The sequence below is a fragment of the Mauremys reevesii genome, linkage group 11, assembly GCF_016161935.1.
Source record: "Mauremys reevesii isolate NIE-2019 linkage group 11, ASM1616193v1, whole genome shotgun sequence".
Classification (NCBI taxonomy): Eukaryota; Metazoa; Chordata; order Testudines; family Geoemydidae; genus Mauremys; species Mauremys reevesii.
In genome coordinates, this window is record NC_052633.1 from 75519953 (window position 1) to 75543042 (window position 23090).

Sequence of the window (23090 nt, forward strand, 5' to 3'; positions counted from 1 at the left end):
GACTGCTCTGCCAGGTGTGGCTCAGGTCAGCTTCAATAAGGTGTTTACACACAGCTCCACCCCGTGGCTGAGCAGCGTAACCCAGTTTTGCAAGAGAGGATGGTGGTAACTGTCATTTGGGCGGGGTGGGGTGTGGGAGAGAAGTTACCTGAGCTGTGACTGTTGCTGGTGAAGTCTGAGCCTGTTTCCTAGAACACGAAACAGGACAAACACACACAAGAGGGAAGAGACAAGAACAGCAAAGGGAGAAGATGCAGCTTCGTTCTGTCTCTGGCATTGATGTTCACTTCCAACTTTCCTGCTGGAAAAACACAGGCGCAGCCCACAGGCTGACCAGCCACCCTGAGACCTGGCAAACTCGTACCAGCATCAGGCTATTTAAGGCATTGCTTTTAGTGGCATCTTTCGGGTCACAGGCTCCCGGCAGTGTTGCAAAATATGCAGCTTCGGCCAGCTAAGCCAGACGCTTATTGGACAGACGGCAGAAGGAGAGGGATGGAAAAGAGAAGAAATAAGGAGGGGAAGGAAACAGACACATGGGAGGGAGGTCTCACATCCCACATGGTGTTTGGGATTCACCTGGAGCTGGGAGAGTCATCTGGGTCCTGCTCTCTGGCCTGGTCTGCTCAGGACAGCTCTCAGGATCAGGATGACGGGGCCCCAGGAGATGGTGGGGGAGGCAGCCATCATGGTGAAACTCACTCCAGCAGCCAATTTTTCTCCCCATGGTCTCTTTGTATAAGGACCCCAAAGGGGAGTGATGGCGGAATAGCCCCTCCCTGCATTATTTTGTCCACCAGTTAGGCCTGGTATCTGACACACCCCTTTTGGTTCATTCCTTTTCAGTCTCACGCAGCTCTTGTTTACCAGGCCTGATCCTAACACGGGCCTTGAATGTGAATGATATCAGACAGCCTCATTGTCTGGGCACCTTTCCCAGTCCACATGTGTTGGAGCAGGACGGTTTGTGTGACACACCAGGACTTTCACCCTCTCTTTACAGCTGCGCTCACCCTTCGGGTACGTTTATCACAACAGTGCTGGGTGCTGCCCCCGAAATCCGGACTCGAGCCAGCTCTCCCCTCCCAAAGGCTGCGGCGCGCGGGTGCTCTCTGCTGACCTGCAACTCACTATTGTACAAGTCGGAAGGCGAAGGGCTGACCTCTCTGTGGCTTGGCTGATTCCAGCAAAGGGGGTTGGGGACCAGCCTTCCACAGCCGCTCGTGCTAACGCCTCTGCAAATGGCTGCCATGGCCGGAATGCCCCGCTTAGACCCATAGGCCCCGAGGCCGGAAGGAACCACTGGATCACCTAAGCTGGTTCCTGTACAGCCCAGGCCAGAGACCTAGAGCAGAGCTTTTAGAAAAACATCATGATTTAAAAATGACCAGCCTCTGTGACCCCTTGGGTCCCTGCTTGCCCCCTGGGATGGCACCAGAACAACTCCAGCGCTGCACACAGCAGGAGGCTGCCCCAGCTCCTGGCGCAGCTGGAGTTAACCGCTGGGGCCCTCCCGCTGCCCTCGGCCGGGGTAAGAGATTACGGACTAGGGTTCTGTCCCAGGGGAGGGCAGAGAGGCTAGTATTCAATGCCCCCTGAAGTGTCATGTTACAGTCCCCTCTCCTGGCAAGGGAGGGAGTGGGGAAAAGCAGAGGGATTCCAAATCCTGGGGAGAAATAGCCTCCCAGGGGCTGGTGTACATGGAGCAGAGGGGCCCTGCTCAGGGCACCTGTAGAGACTTCTGCCAGCTGGCGGAGAAGTCTGAGGCTACCCCTTGTGTGTGTCCACAGGAGAGTGCCACACGACTCCTGGGTGCAGCTACCTCCAGGCATGCCAGGACCGAGAGGCGGTTTTTATTAAGGTTATTATAAGGGGTTAGCAACTGCCCTGCCCCCACCCCCTAATGCAGGGGTCCCCAACGCGGTGCCCGCGGGTGCCATGGCGCCCGCCGGGGTGTCTAAGTGCGCCCGCGTACTGGCTGGCGGACAAGCATCTGCCGAAATGCTGACAAGCTGCGTCACTGATTTTCGGCGGCGATGCCTCTGGAGGACGCTGCTTGTCGGCGGCGAGGCCTATTGACGACATTGCCACTTGTCGGCGGAATTTCGGCAGATGCTCGTCCGCTGCCATGGTCCTCCATGGCTCGTCGTCTGGCGCCCGCCAGACAACAAAGGTTGGGGACCACTGCCCTAATGAGTCACAGGCGCCTGCAGCAATGGCCAGGAGCAATGCCCCGCCCAGCATGGTGAAAGCCGGGGTCCCAGACACTTCCCGGCATGGCTGCGATGGCACCAACAGCACTGCAGCTACTTAGCATCAGTGCACAAACTGGCTGAGGTTCGCCAGCCCACCTGCCAGGCCTGCTCTGCGGGAGCACGTGTCATAAACAGTTAGTTAAGGGTTAACGTCTCTTTTACCTGTACTGGGTTAACAAGCAGTACCTGATGACCACCTGACCAGAGGACCAATCAGGGACAAGATATTTTCAAATCTCTGTGGAGGGAAGTTTTTTTTTTCTGTTCTTTGTTTTAGAGAGTCTCTCTTGGGAGTTAAGGGAGTCCAGACATCTTAATCAAGTCCTCCCAGGTTTCTGCAGTATTGTTCTTCTATTCAGTCTAGTGAGTATTAGAACTGCGAACTAGTATTTTTTTTCTTTTATTTCTGCATTGGCAATTGTGTGTTTTGCTGAAGTAATCTCTTTATTTCTATTGCTGTACTTTGCTTTTACTGAGAAAGAAAGGGGGAGGGGGAGTTCTCTCCAGGTTTATAATTTAGACTGTGTGTATTGTTCCATCCTGGTATGACAGAGATAGTGTACTTTCTTTTTTTGTTCTTTTTAATAAATTCTTTTCTTTTCTTTGGACTTGGTTAATTCCTTCTCTTGTGGAGATTCAAGGGAAGGGGAGGGGGGAAGAGTGAGTTCCTCCTGAGGTTGATTCACAGAGTTGAATCGGTGTGTATCTCTCCAGAGTGGCTAGGAGAGAGGGAGGGGGGAAGTGGGCTGCTTCCCTGTGTGTAGAGATTCAGGGAGATTGAATCTGTGTTCCCCAGGGAAAGTTTGGGGAAACAGGCAGTGTGTCAGACACTTAGAAAACTGACTGGTGGCAGCGTATCAGATCTAAACTAGGATTTTAGTTTAGGGGAGTCCAGGCAGGTCCCCATCTTGGAACCCAACAGCTCCAAATGGGGGAGAAACCTATGACAGCACGTCTCTCTCTGGACAGCCTCAGACAGTGCGACCCAAAGGGGGAAGCGCACAGAGACTGAAGCAGCCCAGCTGGCTGCTGGCTCCGCTTTCAGCCCCTAGTGAATCTGGCCTCGGTCCAGAGCAGCCCTTTGCCCCGGCTCCAGCACCACAGGGCACTTTCTCTCCTAGAGGCAGCCAGTAGGAGCCGGGCTCTCTCCTCTCTTCTACTAACACAAACACACAGCAGTGGAGATGGCTGGAAAGGAACCCAGAAGTCCAGAGGTGGTTGCATCTTTTTATACAGCCCCAGCTGGGGAGGAACAAGGTCTGTGCTGGGAGCGTGGGGCGGAATCGCATCCTCCAGTCGGTACAAGCTTGAAATGCAGGGAGCAAAATAACCGGGTGAAACCCACGTCACTTCCGGTGCCTGCCTCAGCGGGATGCAGAGCAGGTTCCTTGGGAAGGTTTCCCAGCCGTGCTCCCTCCGAGCAGGGCTCCCAGCATCAAACAGCATTGTCCCATTTGCGCCTCTCGGTCTCTCTCCATTTCCTGTCTGACTCCACCTCCATAGCGCTGGGTTTCAGCAGCAGGCCTGTGGCTTCCCCCAGGGGAGCTGACCCCTCTTCCAAAGCGTGGCTCTCCTCCCTCCCCGGGCAGAGGAAGCAGAATGGAAAGGCCTTACACCTGGAGGGAGGGAGAAGCCTTCTCATGGCCGGGGGAAGCCCGTACACCTGGCTGGCTTCGCTCCCATACCCCTGACGAGCGTCCTGGCCCACGCCTGGTTTCCACGCTGCCAGCTCAGTGAGCAGTCCTCGTTCTTCCAGAGTCCCTGCAACCAAGGAGGAGGGACGTGGTCAGAGAACCCGCCCACAGGCAGCTGGAGGAGAACCCTCTGAGATCCAGCTGGCAGCTGGAGGTTGGCACTGGTAAAAATACTCACCACGTCTACGCCCTCCCTAGCCACTAAGCTACGCTCCGGTCCCCAGGGCAATGGAAGGTGCTGCAGGGGCGCAAGGCACTGGCTTTACCGCTACCACCATAGTGACAATAAATATCACCAGGGTCCTAGGTGTCCCGGTCACTGGCCACCAGCACAGTCGGGATTGCAGAAAACCCCGTCCTTACGGCCGCCCCAGGCGGGGACTGTGGGGACTGGAGCCGTCAGTCTCACGGGGCTGTTGTCCCGGTGACAGTCCCCATGACGCTCCCTCACAGCAGTCCCACAGGGGCCTCCCTCCCGCATGCGCCCGCTGGCCGGAGGCACAGGACTGGATTCCACATCCCTCAGTAACTAACACCAGAATCCAGCTGCAGCGACTCGCCTGGAGCCAGACTTGCTGCCCCTGCAGCAGAGAGAGATTTAAACGAGGGCGCCTGGCAATGGGTGGGGACGTCCTCTTACCAGAGACCGTGTTCTCCAAGAAGAAGGACAAGAGGCCGGTTAAAAAGACTGGAACCATCATCACAGAGAGGAGGAAAAGGTCCAGGCAGACCCAGCCTAGGGGGAACAACAGCAGAGTTACCCGACCACGAGCAGCACCGGCCTGCCCCCAGGCGTCCATCACACTGAAACGTTCCAGCCAAGGGCTCCGAGGGGAAGATCGGCCCATAAGCAGGTGCCAAAGAGCAAGGAGGGTTCGGAGCCCCGCTGCAGGGTTCAGAGCCCTGCCAGGGATCAGCGGCTGGAGCCGAATGGCACAGAGGGGGAGCAGCCAGCCACCAGGACTGGACTCACACAGCACATGGTGACCCAGAGTCCAGCGTCCCGGGGGGAACATGAGAGGGAATGTGATTCCCAGGGTCGTCAGCTCCCAGCCCGAGAGAAGGCGGCTCATACGGCACCTGTGGCCACGTATCCGGGGGCCGCGCTGAGCCACCGCGGCACCAGCAGCGCCATGAACATGGTGAAGCCGACGATGAAGATGTTCCTCCCCGAGTCGATGTTCGCGTACTGGAAATACGAAATCCCGGTGCCGACAGCAACGGTGTATGTCACGCAGAGCACCCCACCTGCAGCAGCAAGCGGAGGGGTCAGACCGGGCGGGCAGGCTTGTGTGCCCATTGCAGACAGGGAAGGTGAGTGTGCAAATCCTGATGGGGGGTGGGGTGGAGAGGTGTGCGAATCCCAGGCCTGCTGTTGCTTTGCTTCTGGGGGCCTGGCCTCACTTCTCCCCTTCTCCCACCCACACTCACAGGCCGATCTGTCCTCCCAGCTGTCAGGCCTGCACGTGGCCCCGTCCAGAGCGCTCTGTTCTCCCTGGGGGGAGGGGGTTCTCCCTGGAGCCCCGGCTCCGGGGGGCTATTTACCATGAACCGCCAGTGGGATGGTGGTGAGGAGCTCTGCCAGCCGGGGGGACATGCCCAGGAACACACATGCCAACGCACTCACTTGCACGGAGTGACGCGAGCTGGCCTGGGCACAAAGAGAAGAGAATGGGGAGGTGTGGCGGGCTGGGGAAGCCCCAGTAGCGCCCTGCCCAAGCCTGCACCCCCCGACTGCCTCTGCCCACTCTGGCCTGCCATGCACCCCGGCCCCCTCACAGCTGGTGGGGCCTGGCGCTTGGGGTAGGGGGCATCTGTCTGCCACAGCGCTCCATACTCTGGCCTGAACCCCCCATTTCTGGGGCAGACCAGGGGACCCAGACAGCCCAGACTGTCCCACAAGGCGGCCTCCAGCACCCTATGTCCTACGCATGGCCAGCGTGCAGTGCATGCTGGGAGCCATTGTCGCCCTGGGCTGCACCTCTGTGACAAGCAGGGCAGCAGGGATCTGCTCTGGGCCGTGCCCCTGGGCTCCCGCCACACTACCAGCACAGATGGGCAGAGCCTGGGTGTCTGCTGGGTCGTGACGTTATCCCTCTGCCAGTGCTCTGAGGCCTCCTGAATTCCCGGCACCCTGCCCTGCCTGCCCAGACCACCTTGCTCACATGGCACAGCCTGCGGGAGAGTCGCCTTCCAGTGCCAGCAGCTGCCCTTGTAGGGTCTCCCTTCGTACCCCAGTGCCATCCCATGGGCGCCAGGGCACCCCACCAGGCCTGCCATACCCCCTTTACAAGAACCATTTCTAACGAGCTGCCAGTAGCGCCGCAGGGGGCATCCACGCCACCTGAGCCATCTGATCCAGGCCCTCGCCGGCGTGAGCTGAGCCCCGGGATGGCCCCTGCAACCCCTTTACCCGCTGCCCCACAAGCTGGCCAGACCGGTGCCCCACAGTGCAGTGGCAGCTCTGGGTTGGCCTGGCACGCCCACAGGCCCCCCAGCCGAGTCGCCCGCCGTACCTGGGTGAGGCTGTTGGTGCAGGCGTTGGGGATGCTGGAAGCTGTGCCACTCACGCCCCCCAGCGCCCCCAAAAGGAGGCTGCCCAGCCCTTCCGTGCAGAGCCCGCGGTTGCAGGCATGCCGAGGAAGGGCGGGGGCCCGCAGTGCTCGCGGGCACAGCAGGTAGCAGCCCACGGAGTTCATGCTGGAAGTGATGCCCATGGCGACGCCCACGCCCAGAGCCCGGGAGCTGAGGGACGGCCATTCCCGCTCACCTACAAGGGAGGGAGGGAGAGACGGTCACTGGCGAACGGGGGCCAGGGGCAGAGGGTGGACAGGCAGGGCCCGCGCTGTCCCCCATCCTACCTGGGTAGGGGACTTGGAGCCAAGGGGAGTGGAGGGTGCCGTTGGCTGTGGGCAGCTGCCACGTGGCAGGGCCCAGCAGGTCCCAGCGGACGTGAAGGTGGCTCAGGATTCCCCAGACAATCCAGGCACAGCAAAGCGGCAGCAGCACCTGCAGAGGCAGCGAAGGGAGCCTGAGACGGGCCCGTGAAAGCCCTCGCTCAGCCCCGTCCCGAGGGCACACACCCTGCCCCCTCCAGAGTGCCCACCGATGACAGCCACAGGCTCGAAACCCGGCCCAGCCAATGCGGCTGCCCCAGCCAGGCCAGTGCCACTCCCCGGAGCAGGGCGCCCACCCCGCAACTGATCTGCTTGTGGGGCAAGGGGGCAGACCCATCAGCATCAAGTCAGTGGAGCTGCCCTGACAGAGGGTCTGGCCCAGGGAGCGGAATGGGACACCAGCACTGGCAGATTGGGTCAGCCCCCAGCTCCAGCTCCCCCAGTCTCCTGCCTGGGGCAGCGCCCAGCATCACTGCAGAGGAAGGTGGAAGAACCCTGCAGCAGCAGATGGGGATAATCATAAAATAATAGAACCCTAGGACTGGAAGGGACCTCGCGAGGTCTCTAGTCCAGGACTAAGGGCAGGACTAAGTATTATCTAGCCCAGCCCTGGCAGGTGTGTGTCCAACCTGCTCTTAACAATCCCCAGTGATGGAGATTCCACAACCTCCCTGGGCCATTTATTCCAGAGCTTAACCACCCCGACAGGACGTGTTTCCTAATGTCCAACCTAACCCGCCCTTGCTGCAGTTTAAGCCCATTGCTTCTTGTCCTGTCCTCAGAGGTTAAGAAGAACAATTCTTCTCCCTCCTCCTTGTAACAACCTTTTATGTACTTGAAAACTGGTATCACCTCCCCTCTCAGGCTTCTCTTCTGCAGACCAAACAAACCCGATTGTTTCAATCTCCCCTCATAGCTCATGTTTTCTAGACCTTTCATCATTGTTTTTGCTCTTCCCCTCTCTATCTCCCCCATATATCCCCCCCCCCAGTCTGTGACAGTTAGAGATCCGCTCAAGCTCTGATGCAGGAGGGGTGATAGCCCTGCCAGAATTTGTGTTATAATTCATTAGAACAACTCTGGAGGGTCCTGTTATCCAGAGAAATGTCCAGCCCCTTTCTGAATCGTGACTTCCTGTGGCAGTGAGTTCCACAGGCTAATCGCACATTGTGTGAAAAAGTGTTTTCTTTTGGATCTCCCACCTGTCATTCTCGTCCAGCAGCCCCTTGTTCTTGCTCCGTGAGCCGGGAGAAGAGACACTCCTCACCTCCCTTCGCTCGACCAGGCAGTGTTGTATAGACACTGATCACATCCCCAGTCTTTGCACTCTCCCAGGTCCTTGATGGTTCTCGTTCCTGTCCTCTGAGCCCGTCCAGTTCTGCTCTGTCCTTTCTTTGCACTGACCAGAGGTCTGCTCGCGCTGTCTAGACGGGCCCAGCTCCCTCCCCGAGCAGATACAGCCCCGGGAGAGCCCGGACGGTGCACCCGACGTTGACATCCCCCCTCCGTGTGCACTACTTGGCCTGTGTCGATACGAATTCCCCTAGCACAGCCATTGCCTGGAGGGGCTGCGTCTCCCCGATGCCCCTCACAATCCCCTTTGCTGCCGACTAACCCAAATCCCCTGGGTCTAGGTCAGTCACAAAGAAGAGGGTGAAATGCTCAAGTCGCTGAGGGGCCGGTGCCCAGGCAGGCTGCCCGGAGCCAGCGGGGAACGAAAGTGCCGCGCGCAGCTGGGGCCTCGTACCGAAAACATGCGCAAGGCTGGGATGCTTGTCTCCACGGAGATGCCCTTGGCCCAGGTCCATGTGCAAAGGGGCAGGCGGCAGGACCCCAGGTGCTGGGAGAACAGGATGGCGAGGAGCACGAGCCTAGGAGAGACGGAGCCCGGGTCACGGCATGCACCCAGCTCCAATGGATCACCCCTGCTGGGACAGGGTGGGCCTGGAAGAGCTGGGAGCTCCTTCCCCACATGTGCATGTGCCATTCCCCCAGCGCCTCCTGCTGGGAGAGCCTGGGGACCAGAGCGCTCACATTAGTGCCTGCTGCTGGGAATGCAGTAGCGGGGAGTTCCCCGGACACCACTCCCCACAGCACCCCCCTTTGGGAGAGACTGGCCAGAACCCCGCTGTGGGTGTGACCAGGTGGCTCCGCAGGCCGCCCCAGCGGCAGGACCCCAGACTCACGTACAGCAGGGCGACCCCCCAGCTGGCCGAGCAGAAATGGGCTGCCTCTTTGTAGGCAGACAGTCCGATGATGGAGAGGCTGGGGGCCAGGACCATGGGCCCGCAGCGCTGGGCTACCCATCCCCCCACGCCAGACACCCCCAGAGCCAGCTGCACCAGCCCCGAGACCACCACGGCTCCAGAGACCTGCGGAGAACAAGGGATGAGAAGATGGTGATAGCGGCCCCATGGCCTCCCCCAGCTAGACCCCCAGCCCCTCCCAGAGCGACTCAGCCACTCACTGGGTTCATCTGCTCCCTATTGCTCCTGGGACCTGATGTCTGCAAACCCCCCACCCCCCATGCACCCCGCATCCCACCCCTACACACACACACACACCCCACCGCCCCACCCTCCCATGCACCCCACCCCCATGCACCCTGCATCCCACCCCTACCCACACACACACCACCGCCCCACCCTCCCATGCACCCAAATCCCCATGCACTCCACATCCCACCCCTACATCCCCCACCCCACACCCCACCACCCCACCCTCCCATGCACCCTACCCCATGCACTCCACATCCCACCCCTACATCCCCCACACCCCATGCACCCTGCATCCCACCCCTACACACACACACACACACACACACACACCACCGCCCCACCCTCCCATGCACCCCACCCCCATGCACCCTGCATCCCACCCCTACCCACACACACCCCACCGCCCCACCCTCCCATGCACCCCACCCCATGCACCCTGCATCCCACCCCTACCCACACACACCCCACCGCCCACCCTCCCATGCACCCAAATCCCCATGCATTCCACATCCCACCCCTACATCCCCACACCCCCATGCACCCTGCATCCCACCCCTACACACACACACCCCACCGCCCCACCCTCCCATGCACCCCACCCCCCTGCACCCTGCAGCCCACCCCTACCCACCCACACCCCACCGCCCCCCCCTCCCATGCACCCAACTCCCCATGCACTCCACATCCCACCCCTACATCCCCACACCCCCACACCCCATGCACCCTGCATCCCACCCCTACACACACACCCCACCGCCCCACCCTCCCATGCACCCCACCCCATGCACCCCGCATCCCACCCCTACCCACACACACCCCACCGCCCCACCCTCCCATGCACCCAAATCCCCATGCACTCCACATCCCACCCCTACATCCCCACACCCCACACCCCATGCACCCTGCATCCCACCCCTACACACACACACCCCACCGCCCCACCTCCCATGCACCCCACCCCCATGCACCCCGCATCCCACCCCTACCCACACACACACCCACCGCCCACCCTCCCATGCACCCAAATCCCCATGCACTCCACATCCCACCCTACATCCCCACACCCCACACCCCACCACCCCACCCTCCCATGCACCCCACCCCATGCACTCCACATCCCACCCCTACATCCCCCACACCCCATGCACCCTGCATCCCACCCCAACACACACACACACACCACCGCCCCACCCACCCATGCACCCCCACTGCCCCCATCCCCACACCCTCATCTCACCCCTGCACCCCCCCCACCCCACTCCTCTACATGCTCCCCAGGGCTGGGATAGCAAAGGCACCAACCTCTCTGAGTGACTGATTCCAGCTCCCAGGGGCGGCACAGTCCTGCCCAGCACACTCAGCAGGCACGTCTGTACCTGGAAGGGAAGGACGGACAGACATGACTGGGCAGCCATCGGGACTGAGCGGTACCTGGAGGGGGAAGGGACCCCAGTTACTAGGAGGAGCCAGGTAACAGGAATGGGGCATTCGATTCTTAGACATGTCAGCAGTGGGGTTGTGATGAGCAGGAGACCCGGCCAGCGAATTGCCTGCTGGGTGCCCAGGCAATGGGTGGCAGGGGACTCCAGCAGGTTTATGTGCAGTGCTGGGAAGGAGCCGGTGGCCGTGGCACATGGAGGTACCAGTGACATAGGGAAGGGCAGGAGAGGGGTCCTGGAGGCTGGCAGGAAAGAGGTTGAAGTCCAGGACTCCATGGCAGCGTTCTCTGAAATGCTTCCAGCTCCCCGTGCAGGGCCAGGCAGAGCTGCCAGGTCTCGGTGCGTGGCTGAGGCGATGGTGTAGGGACGAGGGGTGAGGTGCATTAGGAACTGGGGAATCTTTTGGGGAGGGAGGAGCCTATACAGGAAGGACGAGCTCCACCGAAACCAAACGGAACCAGTTAAAAAGGTCGCAGAGGAGGTTTTACATTAAGGGCTGGGGGAAGCCGACTGGTGGGAAACCACAAGGTTCAGGCAGAGGCCTCTCTTAGGGATGAATTGATTAACGGCGGAACTCTGTAACCTAACAAAGAGGACAGGCTAGAGGTCGGGGAAGTCCAGGTGGGAGCTGGTGAGGACCAATCAAAGGTAGCGGAGACGGAGTCCTAGGTCAGTATAACACAGGAAGGCAAGGAAGGAAAACTCTGTGATGCTCAAATGCTTCTCTCTCCCACCGACAGAAGTTGGGCCAGTCAGAGATCTGACCTCCCCCTCCTTGTCTCTCCGGAAGTCTAAATACCAAGCTGGGTGAAGCAGAGGGGCTGGCATTGCGTGAGGATAGTGATGTAAGAGGCATCAGAGAAATGTGCTGGAAGGATGATCATCAAAGGGTAAAAATATACAGGAAGGACAGAGCAGGCCGCGCTGCTGGGGAGTGGTGCCGCCGTGTGTGAAAGAAACCACCACACAGTCGAATATGGTAAAAATCTTAAATGACTCAAACGGTCCCATAGACTCTCGGTGGGTAGAAAGCCCAGGCCTGAATAATAAGAGTCGGGCAGTGGGGATGTGCTACCCACTGGCTGACCAGGATGGTGACAGCAACTGAGAAATGCTAAGGGAGGTTAGAGAGGCTACAAAAACCAGAAAACTCACTAATGACGGGAGATTTCAACTATCCCCATATTGCCTGGGAACATGGCACCTCCAGGCAGGATGCAGAGAGAACATTTCTAGACACCGTTACTGCCGGCTTCTTGGAGCAGCTGGTCCTGGAACCCACAAGGGGAGAGGCACGTCTTGATTTAGTCCTAGGTGGCGCATAGGATCTGGTCCAAGAGGTGACTATAGCTGGATTGCTCAGTAACAGTGACCATCATGTAATTAAATTTAACATCTGGGGGGGGGACTTTTCACTTTCAAAAGGGGAACAACCCAAATTCAGAGGAGCTGTCACAAGGGTGAAATGCCCACAACAGAGGCTCAGATGAAATGCAGACCCCAAATCAGAAAAGCTTGTAAGGGGACCAGAAGACCCCCCCCCCCCCAGGGCTAAACAGCAGAGCAATGGATGCCGGGAGAGGCAGAAGGGCACCCTTTAAAATCTGGACATCAGATCCTAGTGAGGACACTAGGCCGGGGCACAAACTCTGCCCAGTTCGGTGGAAAGGTAGAATGAGGCAGGGCAAGAGAGAATCTGAGAAGCAACTTGCTGAAGGCACAAAAACGAACAGGAAGAATTTGAAGTGTAACAGGAGCAGGAAGCCGGCCAAGCAGGCAACAGGGGCACTTCACCACCAACGTGCTAACGGAGCCCTCCGGGAAGACCAGGGTGTTGCAGAGAAGCTAAATGAATTCTTTGCGTCAGTCTTCACCGTGTGAAGGGCCATGGGGGAGACCCCCACATCAGAGCTGTCCTGTTTGGGAAACAAATCTGAAGCACTGTCCCACAGTGAGGTGTTAACAGCGGAGGTTTTGGAACAAATTGATAAACAGCAGTAAGTCACCAGGCCCAGATGGTATCACCCAAGAGTTCTGAAGAACCTCAACTATCAAATTGCAGAACTATTAACAGCGCTGTGGAACCGATCACCGAAACAAGCCTCTGGACCAGATGGCTGGAGCACAGCTAATGTGCCCTGCCTCACCACTCTGCTAGAATCATTTGAGGGGTCAAGAAGCAGGTGGACAAGGGGGCTACAGTGTACTTGGATTTCCAGAAAGCCTTGACCAGGTCCCTACCAAAGGCTCTAAAGCAAAGTAAGCGGGATGGTCCTCTCATAGACAGGGCCACCCAGAGGATTCAGGGGGCCTGGGGCAAAGCAGGGGAGCTGCGGCGCTTGTACTCACCCGGCGGGGGTCTGGGGCTTCAGTGGCATTTCGGCAGCGGGGGGCCCTTCAGTCGCTCCGCGTCTTCAGCAGCACCGAAGGGCCCCCTGCCGCCGAAATGCCGCCAAAGACCTGGAGCGACTGAAGGGCCCCCGCCGCCGAAATGCCTCAAAAGACCCAGACCGCCGCCAGGCCAGGGCTCGCGGGGCCCCTGTGGGCCCCGGGACCTGGGGCAAATTGCCCCACTCCCCCCATCCCGGCGGCCCTGCTTATAGATCAGTAACTGTCTGAAAGACAAGAAACAAAGGGTAGGAAAAAAGGGCCAGTTTTCAGAATGGAGAGAGGTAAATAGTGGGTCCCCCAGGGCTCTGTACTGGGCCCAGGCCTATCCCACATAGTCACCAAAGGTCTGGAAAATGGGGTAAATGGTGATCACCGCTGGCAAAGTTTGCAGATGATACAAAATTCCTCAAAATAGTTAATCCCAAAGCAGCCTGCGAAGAGCTACAAAGGCATCTCACACAACTGGGTGACTGGGCAACAAAATGGCTGATGAAATTCACAATTAATAAGTGCAAAGTAACGCACGTGGGAAAACATCATCCCATCTGCAATACCTAATGATGGGGTCTAAGTTACTTCCTACCACTCCAGACAGAGCTTGGATTCACCAGGCATAAGGCTGCAAGTTTGTCCATGATCTCTGCAGGGGCTGATGCGCCTGGCCCGGGAGCAGCTCAGGCAGCCCCTGCGCCAGTCTCGCCAGCCACTGGTAGGGCAGTCTCGGGCCCCTGCGCCCCGCCCCCGAGCAGCAGCAGAGTTAGGGTGTGGGAGGGGGCAGGGGGTTGGGGCACGGGACAGGGGTGAGGCGAGCTCTGGGCGGTGCTTACCTTGGGGGTATCCCCGGAACTAGGGACATCCCCCTCCCTTGGCTCCTAGGCGGAGGCGTGGCCAGGCAGCTCTGTGCACTGCCTCTGCCTGCAGGCACCGCCCCCGCAACTCCCATTGGCCGTGGTTCCCAGCCAATGGGAGCTGCAGAGCCAGCACTCTGGGTGGAGGCAGCCCACAGAGCTGCCTGGCCATGCCTCTGCCTAGGAGCCAAGGGAGGGGGATGTCCCCTCTTCCAGGGAGCCCCCAAGGTAAACGCACCCAGAGCCCACCTCACCCCATTCCATGCCCCAACCCCCTCCCACACCCTAACTCTGCTGCTGCTGGGGGGATGGAGGCACAGAGCCAGGTAGGGAACCTGCTGGCCCCGCCAAACCCCCCCCCCCCAGCACCAGCAGGGGTCCCAGGCCGTGTGCCGCTACCCGCCCCCCCTCCAGAACCCACGGTGCCCCTGGGAAGCCCCCCTCCTCCAAGTTTTAGTCAGGGGTATATAGTAAAAGTCAAGGACAGGTCACGGGCCGTGAATGTCTGTTTACTGCCCATGACTTTTACTAAAAATACCCGTGACTAAAATTTAGCCTTAACCATGGAGAGTTCTCTGAGAACTTCAGCTCAGTGCACAGCAGTGGTCAAAAAAGCTAACAGCATGCCAGGAAGCATTAGGAAAGGGATAGAAAATAAGCAAAAAACATCACAATGCTGCTGTACAAACTCCTGGTTCACCCACACCTTGAATCCAGTGAGCAGTTCTGGTCAGCCCATCTCAGTAACGGATATTGTGGAACTGGAAAAGGTTCAGAGCAGGGCACCAAAGATGATAGAGCCAGAGACCCATAGGGCTTGAGGGGACCCCACAAGTCAGCTTGTCTAACCACTGCCAAGATGCAGGATTTGTTGGGTCTAACCCAGCCACGACATTGTCAAGGGGATGGAACAGCTTCCACACAAGGAGAGATTACAACGATTGGGACTGTTCAGCTTGGAAAAGAGATCACTGAGAGCGGGTATGACAGAGGCCTATGAAATCAGGATAGGTGTGGAGAGAGTGAATTGGGAAGTGTTATTTACCCCTTGTGAGGTTATTGATATAATCTGGGACCATATAGAACAGGGTTGCAACCAAGCTCCTGTAGTGGCACCAAATCTTATGTAAAGGGGTCATATAAGGTGTCTAAGACCAGGTTATGGGTTGCTGGTTAGGATGATGCTGTCTGTGTGTCTGTATCATTTTGTAGTTGAAGTTATGAATATTGGCTCTGTACTGTCTGTATTTCAAACTTGTGCTGGGCTTCTGGGAAACATCCCAGACAAGTTGGTGTCAGCTCTGCCTAGCCTGCTTGATGGCCCATTAAGGACCATCAGCTACAATTGACCCATGGAGAGAAGGCAGACACGCCTTGTGACTCAGCAAAGTGCAGGGACTTGCCCATGTGACTCCAGACTCCATTTTGCTGTAATTTTCCACAGTAAGGACAAAGAGGTTCTTACACCTGGAAAAGCCTATATAAGGCTGATGCCTCATCTCCATCTTGTCTTCAATCCTGCTTCGTACCTCTGGAGGGACTTTGCTACAAATTGAAGCTCTATACAAGGGACTGAATGACCCATCCCAGCAGGGGATGTTCTCCAGAGACTTGATTTAAACCTGCAGTTTACTCCATCACTGCTACAAGCCTGAACTAAGAACTTTGCCATCACTGTATGGAATTGATTCCATGTAACCAATTCTAGCTCTCAGCTCTACCTTTTTCTCTTTATGAATAAACCTTTAGATTTTAGATTCTAAAGGATTGGCAACAGCGTGATTTGTGGGTAAGATCTAATGTGTATATTGACCTGGGTCTGGGGCTTGATTTTTTGGGATCGAGGGAACCGTTTTCTTTTACTGGGGTGTTGGTTTTCATAACCATTCATCCCCAGGACGAGTGGCACTGGTGGTGATACTGGGAGACTGGAGTGTCTAAGGGAATTGCTTGTGTGACTTGTGGTTAGCCAGTGGGGTGAGACCGAAGTCCTCTCTGTCTGGCTGGTTTGGTGCCTTAGAGGTGGAAAAACCCCAGCCTGGGGCTGTGACTGCCCTGTTTAAGCAATTGGTCCTGAATTGGCACCTCAGTTGGCTCCTGCCAGAACCGCATTGTCACACCCCCTTCACATAACACAAGAACCAGGGGTCAGCCAATGAAATTAATAGGCAGCAGGTTTAATGCAAACAAGAGGAAGTATTTCTTCACACAAAATGCACAGTTAACCTGTGGAACTCCTTGCCAAGGGAGTTTGTGAAAGCCAAGACTACAGACGCTCCCCGAGTTACATAAACCCGATGTACGCAAATCTGAGCTTACAGAAAATGTTCCATAAACTAGAAATAGGAGAGTGTATATATAAGCAATAAGCAAGAAGCAAGAAGCAGCAGAAGCAGGACGAATCAATCAGGGAGGATGGGGCCAGGGCTGTGCAGCTTTTGAGGTGTGAAGAGCAGAAACTCTGGTTCTGTAATTGTGTAAGCATGCAGTCTTTTTGTAGTATTGTAAGCGGAAGGTGGTGTTGCCAGATGGGCTGAACAGTTAGCCATTCTCTCATGGAGTCTGGTCTTTAGATTTTTTTTGCTGTGGATGGCCACCTTAAAATCTGCTATTATGTGCCAGGGGAGGTTGAGTTGTTCTCCTACAGGTTTTGTGCTGTGTTTTTTGTAATGTCTGATTTGTGTCCATTCTGCCCTTTTCCTTAGACTGTCCTGTTTGGCGATGTACATAGCAGAGGGCATTGCTGGCATATGATGGCATATATTACATTGGTGGGCGTGCAGGTGAATGAGACGGTGATGGGTGGATGAATCTGCTTGGGTCTGTTGATGGTGTTGCTGTGGTGTAGATGTGGGCAGAGTTGGCATCATCGAGTTTTGTTGCATGGGTTGGTTCCGAAATAGGAGGCTCGGGTTGGGGTTTTTTTGCGTAATGGTCAGAGATATGTTTCCGACTTACGCGAAATTTGAGTTCCGCAAGGCGTTCCGGAACAGAACACTTGCGTAAGTCGGGGAGCGTCTGTATAGCTGGGTTCCAAACAACTAGAGAAGTTCCTGGAGAATAGGTCCAACAATGGCAATTAGCCAGGATGGCCAGGGATGCCACCCCCTGCTCTGGGAGTCCCTAAACCTCTGACTGCCAGGAGCTGGGACTGGACGACAAGGGATGGATCACTCGGTGATTGCCCTGCTCTGTTCACTCTCTCTGAAGCACCTGGCGCTGGCCACTACAGGAAGACAGGACCCTGGACTGGACAGACAAATGGCCTGACCCAGTGTGGCCGTTCTTACATTCTTAAGGCTGGGTTTGAAGCTGCTTTGAGTCCTGAAATGTCAGCCATGAAAGCCCCATGCTGGGGCAGAAGCAGAGAGATGCCAAACTCCTTGCACTGCCAGGCTGGGGTAGTGGCAGCACATCAGTGGGTGCTCTGGGGCCACGAGCCAGGTGCCCTGCCCTGCAGCTGGTACGTGCCCTGCTCAGTTGCCATGCCAAGGAACGGGTGCGAGGAGATGCCCCTGGGGGGGGGGGGGTCGTAACACCGAGTGGATGCGTCCCCAGCAGAGGAAGGAACAAGAAAGAGCCGTGACTAGGAACACAGCCCCCAGCCCCTCCCTATCCCCCGGTCCCTGCTTCTCCTTCCCTGAACACAGCAGGCCCTGGTCACTCAGGACCAGAGGGACCTTGACCCAGCAGCCTGAGGCTGGCAACTGGAGCAAGACAAGCCAGCCTGGGAGTAAGAGGCAGCCTATCGGGGAGGGTGACGGACCATCAGGGCAGCGTCCCTGGGCTGGAGGCAGCACTTGTGGGTGACGGGCTCTGGCTGCCTAACACCCCTGCCTCTACGAGAGCCAAGTTCAGTCGCTCCCCTCCGGGGGGAGGAGCAGAGCGCTGGGCTGGCCATCGGGCAAAAGGCCTGGCTCCCACGCTCCCTCATCGCCCCTGGGCCAGGCCCGGCTCCCACGTCCCCCCTGGGCCAGGCCCGGCTCCCACATCCCTGCCTGGGCCAGGCCTGGCTCCCACGTCCCCCCTGGGCCAGGCCCGGCTCCCACATCCCTGCCTGGGCCAGGCCCGGCTCCCACGTCCCCCCTGGGCCAGGCCCGGCTCCCACGTCCCCCCCGGGCCAGGCCAGGCTCCCACGTCCCCCCTGGGCCAGGCCTGACTCCCACGTCCCCCCTGGGCCGGGCCTGGCTCCCACGCTCCCACATCCCCCCTGGGCCAGGCCCAGCTCCCACATCCCCCCTGGGCCAGGCCCGGCTCCCATATCCCCCCTGGGCCAGGCCTGGCTCCCGCGTCCCCCCTGGGCCAGGCCTGGCTCCCACGCTCCCACGTCCCCCCTGGACCAGTCCCGGCACCCATGTCCCCCCTGGGCCAGGCCTGGCTCCCACATCCCTGCCTGGGCCAGGCCTGGCTCCCACATCCCTGCCTGGGCCAGGCCTGGCTCCCACATCCCCCCTGGGCCAGGCCTGGCTCCCACATCCCTGCCTGGGCCAGGCCTGGCTCCCACATCCCCCCTGGGCCAGGCCTGGCTCCCGCGTCCCCCCTGGGCCAGGCCTGGCTCCCACGCTCCCACGTCCCCCCTGGACCAGTCCCGGCACCCATGTCCTCCCTGGGCCAGGCCCAGCTCCCATATCCCCCCTGGGCCAGGCCTGGCTCCCACATCCCTGCCTGGGCCAGGCCTGGCTCCCAAGCTCCCACGTCCCCCCTGGGCCAGGCCTGGCTCCCACGTCCCCCCTGGGCCAGGCCTGGCTCCCGCGCTCCCACGTCCCCCCTGGGCCAGGCCCGGCTCCTACGTGGCCAGGTCCCCGCTGGGCCGGGACGATATACTGGGGGCTCCGCTCACCGTTCCTGGCCGTGTGGGGCGTGTGGTGGCTCAGCACCATGGCGGGGACCAGGAACTCGAACGATGGCGCTTGAACCAAAGGCAACCTGCAGGAACAGCAAAGACAGATCAGCTGGGAAGTGGGGAGGGGGCTGCTAACACGTCTGCACCCGGCAGGGGAGCGGGAGCAGGGAGAGAAACCCACTTGGCCCAGGTGCAGGCTCCCATCTCCCCGGGTGCCTGGGTTCAGGGAGAGGTGGGTGCCCCCTCCTGCCCATCCCAAACCCGCAGGAGTCCCCAGGGCCCTTCACTCACCTGCTACCCAGGCTGGTCTGCAGCGCCGTGGAGACCCCACAGGCAAAGAGGCTCCGGGCCAGCAGCTCGTTCCAGTTCCGGTTCTGGTCCCGGACGGGGGGTGCTGGGAGCAGGAGCAGGTGGAAGATGCAGAGGAGAGAGGCCTGGACAGCCAGGTGCTGGAGAGAGTGAGGCCGGGGGGTCGGGTCACAGCAGGCACTGGCTTGTGCCACTGTGCAGCATAGGGCGCCCCACGGCTCTGCCCCCTGCCCCGGGGCTCTGACCCCTGCCCCGCTGCTCTGCGCCCCGCCCCACGGCTCTGCCCCCTGTCCTGGGGCTCTGACCCCTGCCCCGCTGCTCTGCGCCCCGCCCCGCGGCTCTGCCCCCTGTCCTGGGGCTCTGCCCCCGTCCTGCGGCTCTGCCCCCTGCCCCGGGGCTCTGCCCCCCATCCTGGGGCTCTGACCCCCTCCCCACTGCTCTGCCCCCTGTCCTGGGGCTCTGACCCCCACCCCACGGCTCTGCCCCTGCCCCGGGCTCTGCCCCACAGCTCTGCCCCTGTCCTGGGGCTCTGACCCCGCCCCACGGCTCTGCCCCCATCCTGCGGCTCTGCCCCCTGCCCCGGGGCTCTGCCCCCCATCCTGGGGCTCTGACTCCTGACCCTGGGCTTTGCCCCCAGCCCTGCAGCTCTGCTCCCCCCAATCCCAACCCGCAGCCCCCTGTCATCCCTGTCCTGGGCTCTCTCCCGACCCACAGCCCCTGCTAGCCCAGCCCTGGGCTCCCTCCCGCCATAGCTGTGCCAGTGCCCCTCAGTCCCAACTGGCTCCATCAGCCCTGTGCTGCCCAGCACACCTGGCCCCTTTAACACTCCCATCAGCAGCTAGAGTCTCAACAGTCTGATTTTGTAGAAACAGAGGCTGTAACAGAATCTGCCCAAGAGCCAGCTCGGAGCTAGAGCAGCCGGCAAAGTCCCAGCCCTGCTCGGTTGGCGACACCCTGGGAGACCCACAGCGCCTCACATAGGGCCAGGCCCCATAGGACTGAAAATCTGGCCAGCCCCTCCCTGTACCTCAGTTTCCCCCCACACAATGGGGGTGAGGGGCCAAGCCCCAGGGCAGGTGGTGTGGGGGGGGGGTTCCTGGAACAGGGTGAGCTGCCCAGCTTCAGGCGGTCGGACTGCAGGAGGCTTCAGTGAAACGCTGGGGGAACACGTACCGCAGAGCTGGGGCCTGATCACGTCAGGCTGGTGCCAGGGCTGGGCTGGGCTGGGGGGACCAGCCAGCCCCGTCTCATTCCTTGCGGGTGCAGCCGGCGGCCAGGGAGGGGCTGTGCCCTGTGGGGCTGGACGGTCCCTGGGACTCTTGGCACTGCAGCGGAGGCCTGGGGGGAGCTGTCTTGACCACATCCTTCCCCAAGCGCCGACGGGGATCCCAGCACCACGCTGGCACCTGCCCTGCTGAGCTGCAGGAAGCGCCGGGCCAGACCCGGCTCCCATTCCCTAACGCCTGCCCCACCCCCCTCCACGGGCAGAGAACCGGCTCCCCACTCCTCCTGGGGATTTCCCTTAGATCCTGCAGGGTCTGGGTGTTGTGCCATGGTGCCCTCGATGCTCTCGGAGGTGCAGGGACCGTCCCGCCAGCCCCCGCCCACCCTGGGGTGTCAGGGTTGTCCCTTGCCCCAGCGCAGGCAGCGAGCCCATCCCCTGCCAGCGCCTGCGGCAGCTCTCACCTGCAGGGCAAAGCAGCAGCTCAAGCCCCAGGGGGGCGTCTTCAGCAGGGAGTAGGAGGCGCGCCCAGGGCTCCGGGAGGCAGGGCTCGCGCAGCAGCCCCCATTCATGCTGCCCCTTCCCTATGCTCCCTGCTTCCGTCTGGCACAGGGTATGGCAGCCGGGGGAGGCCAGAGCAGGGCTGGGAGTTCAGGCTGAGTGGAGGTGACCTTTGCCCGAGCCCCCGGCCGGTTAGCCATTAACCCGACTGCAAGGAACCGCTCACTGCCCCCTTCCCCCCCCCCCCAGACTCCGTGCTGTGGCCTCTAGGCACTGCCATGGTACCAGCGCTCGGGCCACGCTCAGGGCACCCGAGCCCCAGCCCCTGGTCCGATCCGCACTCGCTCCCCCAGCGCCTGTGCAGGGGAGTTCTGGGCACAGCCGGTAGAAGGAATCACCCATCCCTGTGCCAGGCTGGGGGACGGGCACCGCTGCAGACAGCTGCTCCTCAGGGCTCTCTGCCCCCCTTGGCTGAGGACCCTCCCAGACGTCTGGAGCCAAACGCCCCCCCAGGCAGTGGCAGAGCCCAGCTGCTCCCTGCCCACAGCCCGGGTGCCCCCTGCAGCAGCCCAGCTGAGGAGGGGCCGGGCAGGGCCGCCCAGCGCAGCCTCACAAGAAGAGACTGGGAGAAAAGCTGGCCAGACGCGAACGCCCCGATTGGAAGGCAGCGAAGGAGTGAGCTGTCCCAGCCTGGCTACTGAGACACCCTTGGGCCTCTGCTGTCTGGATCCCGAGAGGTGTGGGAGCAGGCTGGGCCGAGGGACCCACACGACACCGCCACTTCCACTGGCCTTGGCTGCATCCCAAACACCCCCAAACTGCCAGGGGCCCTTTTTCTCTCTCTCCTTTCGCCTTCTGTCGAACAGGAGCCTGGCTCAGCCGGCCAAGACAGCATCTCTTGCAGCTGCAACAGAGAGCCATGCCCTGAGCAGCCCGATGCTGCTCTGAATCTGCCAGGTCGCAGGGCAGCCGAGCCGAGCACCAGGCCTGGGGTTTGCCCGCAGTGACATTGCAAATGAACGTCCGCACCTGAGGCCGACGCTGCGGCTCCCCTCGTGCGTGTTCGGCTTGGTTTGTCCTTGAGGAACGGGGATGAGATTTTAACAGCACCAACAGCCCCCTCCACATCTCAGCTACCTTCTCCCCCAGGACAGATCTCACCATCTTTCCACCCATCTAACAGACTGTCAGACTTGGGCTCTCTCTCCCCAGCTCCAGGGAGAGGGGACAGGGCTGCTGCTACCAGGAGAGCCTCATTCACTCCCGTCTAGTCCAAAGGCTCTAACGGCTTTTCCCCTTCTCCGTATCCTCAGTGCAGGGCTCGCATGACCGGCAGCTACGTCTGCCGGGTGCTAACGCGGCTCAGGTCCTGGCTACCAAACCCCAACGTGGCTAACGCTGGTTAATGTTGGACAGTGACTGGGTCACGGTAACACCGGTGCCTCTTTGGGCCTATTTATTCCACTGAGGTGAATACAGCTCCCTGTGCTTCCACACACACCCCTTGTGCCCAGCCCTGGGTGGGTGCAGCGCCGGGGGCTGGCGATTCCCTTGGGCGGGGAGCTGCAGACCCAGCCCCTGCTCGCTCCCTGAGTTCACTTATTAACTGGACGCTGTGAAGGGAGCAAAGGGCAAAGGGGAGCCGTGCATTCCCCACATTCCTCAGGGGGCAACCGGCAGCTCCTCTCCCCACCCCCACACCGGCCATCCCAGCACTGTCAGCAAAACCAGCCCAAACCGGGCACCCCCGCTGGGGGCAGGCTCCTGGGCCGGTCAGAGGGGACCAGGCCATGGGAGTCCTGGATGCTGGGACCTTTCCCGACCGCTCATGTTAAGCAGGGGGCAGCAGGGACTGTGCTTGGATGGGAGACCTCCTGGGACCTCCCAGTGACTCCAGAAAGTACCGCTGGGGATTGAGGAGAGGGCGCTCTCTGAGCCAGTGATCGCGGTGTGCCGCTGCCGGGGACACGGTACTGCAGGGAGCGGGTGGTGGGCTCACTAGGGGGGCTATGCTGGAGGTGGAGGCGGGGGGCACTAGGGGGCGCTCTCTGAGCCAGTGATCGCGGTGTGCCGCTGCCAGGGACATGGTACTGCAGGGAGCGGCTGGGGGAGTCTCTAGGTGGTGCTGTGCTGGGGGGGGGGGGCTCTCCAAGTCAGTGATCACAGTGCAGTGATGCCAGAAGCCCCGTACTG

At 60.0% G+C, this 23090-nt stretch overlaps 1 protein-coding gene across 1 annotated transcript; it reads right to left on the reverse strand.

The window, feature by feature from the left end:
- Window positions 1-3478: 3478 nt before the first annotated feature.
- Window positions 3479-21040, reverse strand: SLC23A3 (solute carrier family 23 member 3). Its single transcript, XM_039495066.1, has 12 exons — window positions 20861-21040; window positions 19157-19314; window positions 18863-18948; window positions 10647-10720; window positions 9037-9218; window positions 8594-8717; window positions 6811-6958; window positions 6466-6719; window positions 5495-5600; window positions 5030-5197; window positions 4590-4685; window positions 3479-4016 (listed from the first exon to the last, which is right to left on the reverse strand). The coding sequence occupies exons 1-12, from the start codon at window positions 20966-20968 to the stop codon at window positions 3691-3693; spliced, it is 1830 nt and encodes a 609-aa protein (XP_039351000.1). The 5' UTR covers window positions 20969-21040; the 3' UTR covers window positions 3479-3690.
- Window positions 21041-23090: the final 2050 nt, after the last annotated feature.

What these genes read in the sequence shown, in the direction of transcription:
- SLC23A3 (XM_039495066.1), bottom strand. Translation starts at nt 20,968, where the DNA reads ATGAATGGGGGCTGCTGCGCGAGCCCTGCCTCCCGGAGCCCTGGGCGC. An exon ending in GCCCCACACGGCCAGGAACG is followed by an intron (nt 10,721 to 18,862) that starts GTGAGCGGAGCC and finishes CTTCCCTTCCAG; the next exon opens with GTACAGACGTGCCTGCTGAG. An exon ending in GGAATCAGTCACTCAGAGAG is followed by an intron (nt 9,219 to 10,646) that starts GTTGGTGCCTTT and finishes TGTTCTCCGCAG; the next exon opens with GTCTCTGGAGCCGTGGTGGT.